This window comes from Helicoverpa zea, chromosome 19, assembly GCF_022581195.2.
Source record: "Helicoverpa zea isolate HzStark_Cry1AcR chromosome 19, ilHelZeax1.1, whole genome shotgun sequence".
NCBI classification, from domain to species: domain Eukaryota; kingdom Metazoa; phylum Arthropoda; class Insecta; order Lepidoptera; family Noctuidae; genus Helicoverpa; species Helicoverpa zea.
The window spans coordinates 6,318,142-6,333,899 of NC_061470.1; the positions used below are offsets into that span (position 1 = coordinate 6,318,142).

Sequence of the window (15,758 nt, forward strand, 5' to 3'; positions counted from 1 at the left end):
AGATTTCTATGTGAAATAAGAAAGATTAAACTGCTCGGTACCTAGTAGTGTGTACGTTCACACGCTGATATTTTTACATCGATATAAGGGATAGGTCTTCCTTGTTACGCGTACTGTTATTTTTTATCTCTTTATCTGTCAGTCCATCCAATCCTTGTATAAACAATCTTACATTATAAACCAGTGTTTCTTATGTACCGCAAATAATACAAGCTCTGCAAACGTGCATTGTACTTTCCTTTCTCAGAATATGCATACATTGTCTATTGTCTGTCCTTATGAGACAAAACAACAAACGGACATACGGCTGGATGAACAGATCCCGGAAAATTACATCTGTTTTGTTATGCAGAAGCGATTTACTTTACAAATGTATAGGTGCTTTCAGACTGCACGCAAGAAAGGATCATCATTAACTTCATATGCATATATTTTTGACTCCGATTTTTTGTATAAATTTCGGTGACTTAGGTCCTGTACGCTGACGTGCCTAGCTTAGATGATTGGGGATATAGTATAGTTCACATTGCATTTGCAATGTATGTTATTCACTCAAGAAACGGCAGGTATGCTCGTTTATACAACTCCTAACGAGTGTCAAGTATTCATCATACGTCAACCTACTCTGAGGTTCGTACAAACGAGTAGTAGGAACTAGCAATCACAACGGCTTTTTAAACTCGCCTTCTTACTTTTATCTGCGAAATTTTAAAGTTAAGAGGACGAATTGGAAATTTTGGCGCCAAGGATCTCAATTTTTCTCAGTAAATACAAAACGGATCAAAATAAAACTTGGTTACCTGAAAGTTCATGATATAAACCTTATTTTGTTAGCCTTCAAAACATGATTAGGTAACTTTTATAACAGAGAAAAATATATCAAACATACCTCTTTTTAAAAAGAGATTCACATATTATGGGCAAACGGGACCGATTTAAGCCTCTTAACTTTTTTAGTAGTTTAAAGATTTATTATTATTAAAAAAGATTTATTATTATTAGTTGAGTATATACATACTCTTTAAAATTGTGGAAGGAATTTTTATCAAATTATCATTTCTAAATAATAAAATTACAAAACCATTTTGTCGCTTACGACTTTTAGTTATAAGCTAGCGCGCGTATTGCAATCCTCGCCCCGCTCAGACGTTCCGTCCCCTCTTGGCCCCTTAGATGCGCGTGCCGGTTATCGTCGCCTTAAGAAAAACGCGATAACCACCAGAGGTTTTAGTTGATAGCTCGCTTTTGCGAAACAGGGGGCACATGTTGCATATTCAGAAGTACATGCTAGCACTTTAGTTTCGATTCAAATTAACATTTATTTAGGTACCTACTAATGTGCTTAGGTCTTTGTACTTTATAGTATGTACTTTAAACCGCATTTGTAAACAAATGTTCACGCAGTTCGAAAGCACGGATTTTAATTTCGGCTAGAATATCTGAAGCTCTATAAATACAATTTTTTACGACATGGTATTCAAGGCAACCTGAAAATCTTTATTCGCTCAATTATCATCTTTTGCACAATATTTTTGAAGTGTTAATTACGATAAAGAGTTACCTTACGAATTTAGATAACGAGTTAAAATATCTATAAAAATGTGTTTGTAATTTAAATCTATTAAAAGTTACCTAATTAAAACAAAGCCTTGTTGATTAAAATTCTCATTCAAATATCGACATAACTAGTCGTCAATGTCACATCACTAATCATTAAATGGAGGTCGATTATGGCAATTTATTATTATAAAGTTATTTATAGAATTACCAGAAGAAAACAACAGAGTTATGTTCCCTACCTTTAGCAGTCAAAAACAGAGAGCATAGTACATTAAATAAAAGTCAATTAGATACGTGAATACGCACGAATAGGCACAAGATAATAATGTCCTTGTCCACTTTTAACTTTCTTTAATTTTAGTACACTTCACCACAAAATATTGAGTCTGAAGCCGTTTTGTTTGTTGCTATTGACTTGGCTAAATATAACCTTATTACGCGTAGTACGTGCTGCTCCAACAACCGTGAGTGAACAGCTGATCGTGAAGTTAGCAATAACAGCGCGAGTCAGTTCGCGGTGCCATTTCTGCACGACACTGTACTTCGCCAAAGCGATCTTGACATTGATTGAAGGTTGAAAGTAAAATATTGGAATGACGAATGTAAATAATTCGGTATGTAAGTAGTTAAGTACGTAATATTCAACATATAATTGATTCATCGATAAGGAGAGATAGTTAAACTCAGAAAAGTTGGTGACTATAAATTGATAATATTAAGTAAATGGTTCTGTATCTTTTTGAGATATCAGATATCGTATGTTTGTTTGTATATTGAATTAAACTCTTTTATCGCAACAGCTGATTATAAAAATAACTTGTTTAGTCTGTGGAAACTTTATTTTTTTGGTTGGCAACTCTATATTTTTCAGTGTTACTACGTTATTCTTTTTACCCGATAATGGGGTATTTGCTTCTTTGTAAAAAAACGGTTTACTATGATCATATCCGACGAGGAACATAAAATAAAATAATGCTCTAGTACTTAATAAATTAATTCTGCGAACATAATAAATTGCATTATATAATATTTTTACCTTAAGCTAGTTTCCATGTCGTATAAAAAATAAGTATCTTGACAATAAAGTATTTTCCAAATACTAAGATACCAACCAAAGATACAAAAGTATTAAGTTTAAATATATTAGTTATATACTATATTAGCTTAGATACAAAAGTATTTATGTATAAAGTATAGTAAGGTTGTCTGGAAAAAATCACTATTCAGCGATAAGACCGCCATTTGTACTGTTCTTTATGTGTTTTGATGTCCTGTGTTGTTAATTTTATTGGTGTACAATAAAGAATAATCTATTTAAGTATGTGAAATCAAATACGAAACTTTTTAATTGTTGAAAAATATTAAAGATACAAGAACGTATACGTTTCTTGTATTTGTATCTTAAAATACTTATATTTAGAATTCTAGAAGACACATTTCTCTGTCCTCTGTCCACAGACCATTTTAGCAGATGGTGGTATTTTCTACAAAACTGGGAATCCAATTCAACATTGCTTGCAACCCTACAGCTAAATGTCAACTGCCTGACAACTGACAGTGACAGCTAGTATCAAAAAAATCATTAGGGCGATCGATCGAAGTCTCGAAGCGCAGCTATGAAATTCAATAATAACATGGAAAGAAGACGTGGAATATATTGTATAAACTGTTGAAAGTATTGGCCACATACTCGTCTTAATTGAACATTATAAAACATTCCATTAATAATTCTTGAATGAGTTGGAAAGATCTGGCATAACCTCACATTGTTACCTAATAGTTTTATTTATATTACTTCCGTGTTTCGTATTAGCGGAAAGTGGATTTAGTATTAAACTAGCGTAGTTCTACGTTATTTCTTGCCTGATACGAAATTTAGCTACCGTTCTGAGTACCTTAGTTCTCTGTTATGGAATAAGTAACATTAACCAAACTCGTTTGTTTTGGACTTAAAATCGGCATATTGAGTTAGCTATGACGGAGCCTGTCGAAACGGACATCTGGAGGGACACATGGATACGATACCTTGGTAATTATACTGAATCTAATTCATACACATCTGAAAATTTACAAAAATAGATGCCCTTATCATTTACCCATTTACATTGACATAATAACCCATTTTCCTGACATAAAAGTTTAGTTTTTTAATGGTAAGTTATACATAAACCTGTAATGCTATATAAGGCTGGTTGAAACCAGTTACAGCATGTAACCAGACTCCCAATTAAAGCGTTTGTGGGGAACTTTATTCAAGGACAAATAAATTGATACCAAGTGTGTTTGTTCTACTCATATGCACTATTATATTACATAGACCTATTCACATTGTCATGTTAATCATTAAAGACAACAATTTTTTACTATAATTTGATATAGTTACTACCTATCTACCTATTTATTTTCTCCCTTTAACCTGATGGTTGACTGGTAGAGAATGCCTTGCGGCATTAAGTCCGTCAATGTACCAATTTTGTACATAAAGTATAAATAAATAGTTAAATTCTAATGTAGTGCTGGGGTGATACTAGGTAAAAATGTATTATTTAATTCAGACTTCCACAGTTCCACATCTGACAGTGGAGAATTTGAGAGTGAAGGAATAGTGTAATATGTCCTGTGCAGCTGGCTGATCGCCTTATATCAGAATAGCTGCTGTGGCAGATAATCAGCTAGGTTGTCATTATTACAGTGAAATAGCACATGACCCAAAAATAATCAAAAAATTGTATTGTTGATTATGTTAGGTATCTTCTTGTCAGGTATATAGCAGAAAGTAAACTTGTCTAAGAAACTTTAACTACACTTACCCTTCATCCCGTGTGATGTACCGGTCGCTAAACAGGTTCATGTTGCAGGGTACGCCAACGAGGTTGGGGAGTCCTTCCGGCAGCTCGTCTCCACCAAGGTGGTCAGGTCCAGCTATGCAATCGCCTTCGCATACACCTTCGGAGATACTGCGGACAAAAGTTACCAGATGTTACAAGTATGTCAACAGTATTTATAATTAATAGGAACCTGTCATATTGCCTCCTAAGGGTACGGAGAATAAGATATTTGAATGAGGAATCATGCTATGAAGCCCTGGCCTTTTCATCTTTAAGCTAAGACATGAGCGTATTACACATTTCTAAATCAGAATCTCCAGCTATGTTTGTCTGATTATATGTTTTTTTTTCTACTTAAAAAATCCTGAGTGCATTTTCATGCAATTTTTACCACTACATATTGTGATTCATGAGCAAGATTTGAGTGGAAAGATAGGTAGCATCAGTAATCGTAGATAAAAACTATTTAATCTCTTAAATGTAATTTGAACATCATCTACGCATGATTACAGAAAGACGGGCGACCAAAACGTGTGTTGGTAGAGGCAGGAGACGCGCTCCTGTGGCAGACACTGGCGTCTGTCGTTATACCCGGATTCGTTATTAACAGGTAACTAACACAATCAAGAATTATAATTATTAGTGCCCAGTTGCTGGCAATAAAATCATTCAAGTTTACATAAATAGTATGAGGCCAAAGATATTTTGTTCACCTCATTTTTCTGTACTAAAAAAAATTCAAAATCAGGATTTTTGGACTTCCAAATTATAAATATCAGTTCCCAAACAAAATATCCGATCTGCTCATTTACAATCATAACGCCAGCAATAGATCGATTATAATCGATGGTGTCATGTACACTTTGCGCTAGTTAATTACCTTCTACTGATTTTCATTCCATTTCTGAAGTTAGTTAATTTAATTGAATAAAAACATTAAAATAAATCTGTACTCAAAATAATTCGAGCTTGTTTCCATCTATTTCAGGCTATGCACATACTCCATAGTGTATCTCAAGAGGTATCCCACTATCCCTCGCACCGCCAGGAGTTGGATAGCCGTGGGGGTTGGTCTATCCTCTATCCCGTTCATAGTGAAGCCTATAGACTCCAGCACTACATGGCTTATGGATAGCACCTACCGAAGATGGGTCAAGGTACATTAACAGTTGAGTCCTATTATTTTAAGGGTTACAGTTTTAGTTAACATGAATGCCATACATTGAATCGTGCCATACATTCTGATAAGTTTAAGTTTCATGTTAAAGTCAGTATTTGAGAAATACTCTGATAATAATATGATAATAAACTCTGAAAGGAATATCGAAAAGGCTGATACCTTTTTCGAAGAATTGAGCAGCCATCCAAATCGTTAATAACCTGAAATATTACAGGATAATATTCATTACAGGTTTATTACAGGATTCTAAATTATGAGTTAGAAATAGCCTGTGTATGTTTTGGATAAAATGACTATCCATGACTATCGATAGCACTTGATCTGTGTATGTAAAAAAAAAATGGGTGATATACTTTAAGATACTCCCCTCTTCCAAAAAAATTTCAGATATAATCTACTCTTCCTTAGTTAAGCTTCCATTACCATATAATAAAGCAAAACTAAGAATATTCATGCCTTAAATATTACTTCTGTTTCACAGAATGAGCTCTAAGAGCGAAAGAACACATTGACACATAGAAATTATGTGATTCCAATATAGACGTTTTATTTTTCTAACAATTCAAGTGCAATGCTTGGTAAGAAAACTTTACTTATACCTCGGTAAAATATAATGCTGCAATTTCGTGTTCCTAGAATATAAATGAGATAATATAATCATGTATTCGTGTATATGAATCATGCCAAGATCTGGGACACAGCAAAAAGGTTTGTGTACACAAATTGTTGGAAATTTAGTAAATAAATGATTGCTTGATTGATGGAAAAGATTTGAGCTTCTTAGAGTGGTTCCAAACATATGCTGCTTTGGTTTTAGGTGGACAAAATAAAGTGAAAAGGTTTTATGTGAAAACATAAATAAAGACTAACTTTTGTGTGACAAGTTTACTACCGATTACTCATACAGCGCTTTTGCGCGTATACGCGCGGTTTTTTTTATACGCGACAAAAAAGCTGTCGCACGATTAGGATTGCAGATTGTTGTATAAATAAAACTGGCTACATCAATATGTTTGGGACCACATAGAAAGCTTAATGTTTGTAGAAGGTTTCAATTAGAAAAGTGTTCGTATCAATTATTTGACTTTACTGTAGATAAAAATATTAGACTAGCAAGTTAGACTTGTAACTGTTCGAAGCACCAAAAATTACACCAAATTAGAGTAGATTTTACGTAGTAAAATTAATTGGTTTTATTTGTGAATAATATTCTATGTGGTTTGAGAATCTGTGAAATGAAATGTGATGGTGGATTTTGGTTTTCAGAAATGTATTCAATCTCAAGAACTAGGAATACATTGACATATTATGCCTCTAGATTTTTAGTGATACATATTTCTAAGACTTTAGTTATTTGACAGTATTATTAGAGTTAGACACACAGTCCGAGATGGCAAGTAATATCAGTCTAATAGTACAACTACATACACTACTGTATTTTGAGTAGTACATTCAACCCCAAAACTTAATGAACACGAAACTTGAATTTGATATCTACTTGCTTTCAAAACTTGAATGTAGCGTCCATAAATACATGTAAACACAAACGCTAGAATTGACCTTATATTATATTAAAAGTGAGCACATTAATGTCGGTCCTGTGCCTGATCTCTCTCCGGTCGTGTCGGATTGCCGTCCCATCGGGCTATGAGAGTGAAGTAATAGGGAATGCACTTGTGTCTGCGCAAATGCTTTTGCACTATAATATGTCCTGCGCAGTTGGCTGATCTCTTTACCTGTGAACAGCCACCGTAGCCGATAATTGGCTAGGAGGACATCATATTAAAAGTATCTATATTCAATTGATAAATAGTAGACTTTAGTGTTTTTGTTTAATTCTTGTTAGACACATTACGAGTCGTTTCGGACTGTGAATATTATATTGGAATGACTATAGCTACTAGTTACAAAGCTTCGCAAAAATGTTCGATTAACTAAGGGCAGAAAGATCTGTAAAGTGTCCTTAAGATAAGTGAAATATATTACAATAAGTATGTTTGGAGAGCATTTGGAAATTTTATGAACTGTAAACTTGCCATTGATATTTACGAATATTACTGTAGATTTAACGTTATGTGGAAAATATTTCTTGGTGCAGTTAGGTTTAGTCGGTATTTTTTTATTTTGTTAAATATATTAAAATAGATATTGCTGTTTATTTTGTTAAATGTATTAAAATAGATAGGTATTGCTGTGAATAGGTTGAAAACAACACTTTTACACATAGAATTTTCATTGGAAGCGAGATGAAATCGGTAATTCCTATCTTAAGAAGAAACACCGAAACAAACTCAAGGGTAGCAGAGTTATTTAAGAAAATTTAATTCTAGCATATTTCAGTTAATGTCCATTGAAAACTGCTGACTAAATCTAATGTTACGTCTTGAATGCTTAATTAGAAACAATTTTTATAGTCTGTGATACACAATTCCAAAAAATCGAATCTGCCTACTTAGTGATTTCTTTTGACACAGTCAAAAATATTTTGTAATATATTTTTGTTTGTTTTATTATAATTCTATTTTTGTTAGATATAGTTCGTTAGTTTTGTTATTACTTATTTATAGCCTTGTTAACTGTTAAATAAAGTTTATTTTATGCCTACTACTGTTGTTTTTGTGTAATATCTAATACCTAGTAATCTAATAGTAGGATCTCCTTGAAAAAAGTTGAAGGGTTGAAGTTCTGTACGTAACGTACTGCCTTTATGGTTACCTGTTGTCGACCACACAGAAATAATTTTCTAGCAATTGATAGCTATGAAAATCATGTTAGGCGCTTCAATCTTTGTCTCATTTACTCATTTGTCAAATAATTTATTTAAAAATATTGAACTCTACTGTGATCAGATTTTACATGACACAGTAGAAAAATCTGTTTTTCTGTATCATGTCATGACTCTTTAATGTTCAATTCCAGTAGAGTCACTAAAAGTTTTTCCTAAATCTCATTTATTAATTTTCGGTCATTTTTTTTTTTTTGGAAATTAATTAACAAACACAATATCAAGGTACCTATTACAGCGATGACAGTAACATTTACAAAATGTAAGGAAGTGGAACTTATACGTTCGCATACACTAGTATTATGTAGTATGTAACCTATTCATTAGTCGCATTGTTTTTTAGGAAAAGCAAAACATGTATTGAATTGAGTTGTTCTCACGTCGTGTTCGTAAACACCTGTAGTTCGTTACTATCCAAGGTGAAGGTATGTTATCGACTCTTTAGTGGATGTCTCTAGATATAGGTCTCGTCAAACTTTTTGGCGCCTCGGAACATTTATTTATTTATTTATTGCTTATTACAAGGTACATTATATATTCTCAAAGGTACAAAATGTCCAACAAAACTGTATACAACAGTTTGTCTGTTGGATCAGATTTTTTAAACTATTGACTTAGGTACATTGGTATTAACTATGGCTATACATCTCCAACAGGTATCTGTGGAGATCTGAGGGGGAGGCCTATGTTCAGCAGTGGACGTCCGCTGGCTGAGATGATGATGATGATGATAGCTATACATTGCTTGGTGTGGAGTCGCTACGTAGAAACCGGCGGAATAAGAGAACTACAGGCTCAATAATTATCTGATGCATACATTTACCATTGTAAACTGCACATTAGTGCTAACTGTCGAACACCTTAACTCGATAGTAATAAGTACGATTTTCCTATAAAACTGTTTCCACTGACCTGAAGTTGACTGTACATAAAGTTAGATAGGTATATCTAAGAGTGGTAGAGCGATTAAATACGGATATCCAGGCATCATGGATGAAGGAGTGATCTCGAGATTGCTAATGAGAGCATGTACCTTAAGTATAACGGAAGCTGACAAGATAATCTTCACAGGTTCTTCTATTTGTTTGTTTGTACCATAAATTCCGTAACTACCGAACCGATCTGAAAAATTCTTTTACTATTCGAAAGCTACACTCTTCCCGAGAAACTGGCTACATTTTATTATGGTACCTACAGAAAGGAGTTCCCACGGGAAGCGGTGAAAACGCGGGAAAGGCTAGTAATTAATAATTAAGCTACATTCGTCATTAAGAGCGCCCTACTTTAGACAGTTGGCGTAACTTTGCTGCATTCAGAATCAATATTATTAACCACAATTTGATACTTTCAAATACTTAATGCATTGTAAGTGCCCATCCATCATTGAGACGACAATAGGACAAAAGTTAGTAGAATATTGCTACAATGTGGGTACCTAGGTACTAGAAGTTCTTGATTAGATTATTACCACTTGTCTAAAAAAATTACGGATTATGACGTTGAAATAAGGTCCGTTTTACACTCACACTTTTTTTAGACTAGTGTTCAACAGATGTTTCGTAGTCGTGGTGGCCTAGTGGGCAAAGAACCAACCTCTCGAGTACCAATGCAACTTTTCTAAGTTTGTATGTACTTTCTAAGTATAGGTATCTTAGACACCAATGACTGTGTTTCGGATGGCACGTTAAACTGTAGGTCCCGGCTGTCATTGAACATCCTTGGCAGTCGTTACGGGTAGTCAGAAGCCAGTGAGTCTGACACCAGTCTAACCAAGAGGTATCGGGTTGCCCGGGTAACTGGGTTGAGGAGGTCAGATAGGCAGTTGCTTTTTGTAAAGCACTGGTACTCAGCTGAATCCGGTTAGACTGGAAGCCGACCCCAACATAGTTTGGGAAAAAGGCTCGGAGGATGATGTTCAACAGATGTTTAAGTTTTTGTAGTAAGGCTGTACAAGTTTAAGATATAAATTACCGAAAACTTTCAACAATCATCATGTGATGCTTGAGTGACCAGTTATACTGCGCCATCTTGCTAAGTCATGTGATTTTGGCGCCAATCTCCATTTTCAATAAAATATTTAAATCGTAGCTAATTATAAAACTAGTCTAAGTAAAGGATATTCAAGAATTTGTCGTGAAACAGGCTTTTTCTGTTATTTTGAGCAATTTGAATATTAAATAATGCCATTAGAATTATTATTGCTATTTCTTAAAAGAGAATATATCAGCTAGCGATTCGGTCAATGATATATTTTTATTTTTTATACCTACTTTAAAAAGTGAGCACGCGAGGTTGAGGACAAGAGTTTAATGGCTGAAGGTGGTCTAAAAATACACAATTCGAACCTTAATAGCTAAATTAAGCACCTAACTTTTACTTCCCTTTACAGTAACCTTTTACCTGCCAGCTCGCAAAAAGTAACGGACCTTTTCCTACATGATTTTCGTGGCAGGGGATGGCGTGTCTCTGCCGGGGCTGCGAGATTGTTCGAAAGAGTTACCGCGGCCCTGGTACATAAAGGCCTACTACGACGGAACACGACGGTGTTTAGTCAATAAGAGTCTGACACTCCCTCACCGCTGCTAACCCACAGCGGGAGGGGTCATTTGATGATTTTTGACGTCGTTAAAAAAAAATGGGATGTCGTGTCTAGGAAAGGCTCAGGATATCTGTCCAGGTTATTTGAGACTTGTGTTACTGGTGGATTTGTAACGCCTCTTCTTACCAGCAAAAACATAAGAGCTGGTGAGCGAGCCCTTCAGGGTTGTCTTTATTTTTAACGTTTGCGAAGTGCTGATTGATCAGCAGTTTTTCCCGCGTACCTACATAAACGATTTGGTGTTTTTTGAACTACGTAAATAGACTTAGGTTCGTAACTATGAATAACATAAACAAGTAGGAATTTAGAGTTAAATAATAAGACTGCTAGTCATTTTACAGCAATGCCATTTATAAATGTTATAAATAACGTTCACCTTTTCAAACGGTAGGTAATTAATTAGACTCAATAATATTTATTTATAGGATTAGGTACGTATTTTATTGTATAACTACAAACCCAAATCAAACAATATAAAATCCCAGTTGGCTTTGTCTACTCAAAACTTGTTTTGCTCCACACATACAGGCGCGTTTAGACCTCGCGTTTAGGCGCGTTTAGAATTTTTTCGTAGCGAAAGGCCCATTTTCACTGATAACTTTGACGTCCGCTTTTCGTAAAATAACGTAATTTATAGTACCTATGTGTACGTATGTACACACTGTGGTCTTTGAAAAACTGACTTTTATATTGTCAGCGAAAGTTTGCCTTAGGTACTCTAGGGAACCACTTACTTACTGGTGGTGGTGGTGCATTATACCTACTACTTTGGCTATGAACAGGCTTTGGGATACTTCCTTTCCCATCCTTTTCCTCCCTATTCTACATCGTCACAAAGCAAAACGCAACCAAAACTGCGCATCGAGCGCCATCTATGGAACTCATAGACAAAACTCCAGTTTCAAACTCAGCAATGGCCGGCCGGCATCGATAACTGCGCGCGCGGTGTAAAAAATTAAATAAAACCTGTGAATACGACTAAAAGTGCTCTGGTGTTGTGATCCCTGTGTTCCTGGCATCCTGTAAGTACTTGATCTTTCATTCATTTAATCTCACAGCCTGTTTCTAGCAAAATACCTAAATCAAGGCGTCCCCGGCTGGACGCCAAACTCAATCAGGCTACTTTTCGTCTGAGTTATGGTTTCCGAAGGAATATGGCCATAGATAGAGCAATGGCCATCCAATGAGATAGCTATAAAGTTAAAGTTCGTTAACCTTGGCGTTCATGATATTTGCCAATATAACCATGTTATTTTTCTATAACAATGAGTTTATTAATAGCAAAATATTTGCTTTGCAATCAAGTGAAAAATACAACTGAAATTCCAATATAAATATCGATAATCGCACCTGTGTTTATTAAGTTTCTTCCTTGTAAAGTACCTACTTAGTCAAATTCAGTTTAAGTACACATCACATGATCTGCTCAAATAACTAGCTTAATTAATATTTTCCGTGAATAAGTAATTATCGCAACGTTAATTGGTTCAGGTGTCTTTAGGTACCTACAGCTGTCTGAAGACGGAAGGATCTCTAGGATCTAAGAAATACATATGAAAGTTACTTACATAATTGTTCAGTTAAGTATACCATAAAATTGGTTAGAAATTGAAACGATTTTTGGTAACACAGACTGTCTGCGCCAAACAATGCTGGGTTAGTTGCGCCACTTTTTTTTCACAGGAAAAACACATAGGAAGTGGTGAAGAAGGGTGGGTATCTTTTGTTTTGACGTTCAAAACGTGATAATTTATCAGCCAGTAAATGTTTTCGAGTTTGAGTTACCTTAGATTTCGTTTGCCTTAGATTGGCCGTTCGATGCTTTTAAATAAACCTTTCATTTGATTCAAATAACAGGTATATTTAAATAAAATTTCTATATTCTTGAATGAGCGATTTGGATAAAATCATTGCAAAGAATGAGATAAGTCATGCGAAGTTGCATGATACCTATAACACTAATTGTCTATGGCAGGGATCAAAGAACTACAGAAAACCAGATTAGTGTAATTATCTATCATCTAAGTAGTATCAGTTAATGATTGACACAACACATTAACATAAGTTGTCACTGTGGAACACAGTTTTGTGGCTGAATTGGAGAAAAGGAATTTAGAGGCACCAACATTGTCCTGCCCCAATGTCATCATAACCTGCTAGTGGTGCACTCTGCTGAACAACGGAAGAGGCTCCACCGACGAACTGGTGGCGGTATAACCACCACCCAAGACCGAAGGGAATATTGTCTTTTTATACTTATTACCAGGTACTTTTGGTCTATGTGTATGAAATAAAAAGTTTCTAGTTTTCCTAAGGAGGTAATTACATAAAAATAGAAATCAGTAATCTACTTTCTAAAAACCTACATATTATCAGATCACCTGTGTTAGTACGAAAATGCAATAATTTTGTGGGTACAAGAGACATTTAAAAAAATATGGAATGTTGCTATGAAACAATTGGAATAGTATTTGTCATAATATACCTACCTACGTAGATCTATCTGTGCATTTGAATGATCGACGGCAAGTTGGTCAGTTATTGCAGTTAATGAATGTTCGAGATGTCAAGGAACCTTTACGTAGGTACTCGAATGTAAAGGCTAAAGCTAGACAGACCGTAATTCCGTCAATGTAGGTACTAATCAACCATTGTGAGCACGAACTATGGTAAAATCAAACTATTTATCATCTACCTACTTACTGTTTCCCTAACACTGAAATACTCGCTACTTATAAAAGGAAGACTTAAATCCGAGTACGAATTTTATATCAAACATTAAAATACCACATATCGAACTGTACCAGCAAGTTCATAAACAACGAGAAACAAGCACCTATACAAACAACAATTATTATTTGTTACCCATTTTCAAGTTCACGTTCAATACTTCTAAACACACCATAGAGATATAAAACAATGCCAATAGTTAGAATATAATATTATTGTTTTATGGGCACGACTGTCGCCATTCAGTAGACCACATCAAGAAATATGGAATTTAAAAGAATATGAAAGCAAACGCGAATGCACGTGCGTAATACTAAACACATTTGAAAATTATTTCAATTGTTTTATAATTATGTCATTATGAGTTCAGTTCCATGTAAGTAAGTCGCGAAGTTATGAAATACTATAGGTTAGTAATAAATTCCGCAGGCAAATCGTTAAGGACCCATTAAAGACCCTTGAGGCATGCTTTGTGGATTTATCTAAAGCTTTTGACACGATTGCACGTCTGTAATTGGCCATCTGATAGTTGAACGTATGTTTAAGAATAATTAAGCCAACTCAAAAACTAATGACAATTAGGTAAATGAGTATGATGTCTATACAGATGCTTCTTATTGTGGTTTATAAATATAAAAGTCTCTCTCAAAGAAATCTTAGCTACTTATACTTCATGCATGGATGGTTTTTGTTTCTACTATCATAGACGTACTGTTATTGTTATTCATATTTACAACTAGAAAGAACAAGAGCAAGATCGAATAATGGGTGTAGAAGAATTCCTGCAATATTAATAATCATTAATAGAGATATGCCTGTAGACTAGACGCGGTATTCCTGACACATAAAAAAATAAAGCAAAAGCAAAGTCGTCCTGAAAACTGGATGTAGAAAGCAGACCGGTTACCATGAACATTATCAACATAATCACTCTTACAACAAAGCCTATAAAATATAACACTGTAATAGTAAATTGTGAAAACACTATAATTTTCACTAACTCCTATACAATTTCGGAATCAATAAAATATTTTGCGTAGCGAAACGATACGCGCGCGAAACGGGAATTAATTTGAAATGGTAATCAACCAACCTGTTTCACCAATTAATTCTTAAACACTTCACTAGAACAAAACGGTCATTTTAACGGAGTATATTTCGCGTGTGTATTTTTGTTTGGTAACGTTCGCGCGTGCGCACAACCCTGGTGCGATTCTTTACTGCGCGGGCGCCTATGTGTGCCGACCGGGCTGCTGTGATAGGTGATAGCAAGTGGCGCAAGGTACAAGCATAGCGATTTGCCTATGATTCTTGTTAGTTTACTGAGCTTGTCTAAAATCGAATGAATGCAAAACAAACATCTCGTTGTTTTGTTCCAGTGTCAAACCTATAATGGTTTGTAACGCAAATAAGTGATCATGGCTTAGATGTTAAAAGTAGTGTATTAACATCAGTGGCGAAATGTGAAACTGACTTTGTAGAAAATGGAAAATGATGTTTAGGGGTAGAAAGGGATTCCTTGCCTGTTTACATAAATAGGCTTTTAAAACGTGTCAGCACAGATTACTATAATAGTTAATACGGTGTCAGTTAGATTCTCGCTCGTTTTCAACAGGCTAAACTGGCTAAACAGTCTGACATAATAAGCAGTTACTAAGTATTAACTGTTTCGTTGATTTGCTAATTAAATTGCATTGTATAATCGCACTGCTAGTACTATGGACTCGTCATAAATGCTTAATAAATTAAGTTCTTTACTACTGAGCATTGAGCATACACGTTTAAGTAGTAAACTTGATATTTTCACATAATAGGTTGATGACACGTTTGTTTGTGATCCCTATTGGGAAGCAGTAACAATCAATCTTCAAGATCTACAGGTAACGAATTACTTACAAGGTGACTCCATCATTAATTATTAAATTGAGATAGAGACCGATTGTCTGCCACAAAGGTTCTCTCTAAGGAGGCCTACTGCGCAGAACAGCCGATGGGATGTCAATCCGACACGATCGGTGAGGGATCAGGCGCAGGACCAATATTTACATACTTTTCGCTCTACTGGATTGTCAATTA

At 34.9% G+C, this 15,758-nt stretch overlaps 2 protein-coding genes across 9 annotated transcripts in view; one reads left to right on the plus strand and one right to left on the minus strand.

The window, feature by feature from the left end:
• LOC124639510 (solute carrier family 26 member 6) overlaps window positions 1-14,901 on the minus strand; it is a 52,900-nt gene extending 37,999 nt beyond the window's left edge. For 2 of the 8 annotated variants that reach the window (XM_047176922.1, XM_047176919.1), the window contains exon 1: window positions 1,867-2,093. Coding sequence is in view for 1 of the 8 variants with exons in the window: in XM_047176923.1 (XP_047032879.1) it covers window positions 4,371-4,411 (41 nt within the window). In the remaining 7 variants the exon portion in view is untranslated. Of the gene's footprint in view, window positions 1-1,768; window positions 2,098-4,370; window positions 4,518-14,775 lie in introns of those variants that run through there. The other 6 variants (XM_047176918.1, XM_047176916.1, XM_047176923.1 and 3 more) reach the window with 5 other exon arrangements.
• LOC124639543 (mitochondrial fission process protein 1) lies at window positions 3,133-8,172 on the plus strand. Its single transcript, XM_047176964.1, has 5 exons — window positions 3,133-3,589; window positions 4,419-4,546; window positions 4,901-4,998; window positions 5,377-5,545; window positions 6,050-8,172. Exons 1-5 carry the CDS (start codon window positions 3,535-3,537, stop codon window positions 6,059-6,061), a joined length of 462 nt encoding a protein of 153 aa, XP_047032920.1. The 5' UTR covers window positions 3,133-3,534; the 3' UTR covers window positions 6,062-8,172.
• Window positions 14,902-15,758: the final 857 nt, after the last annotated feature.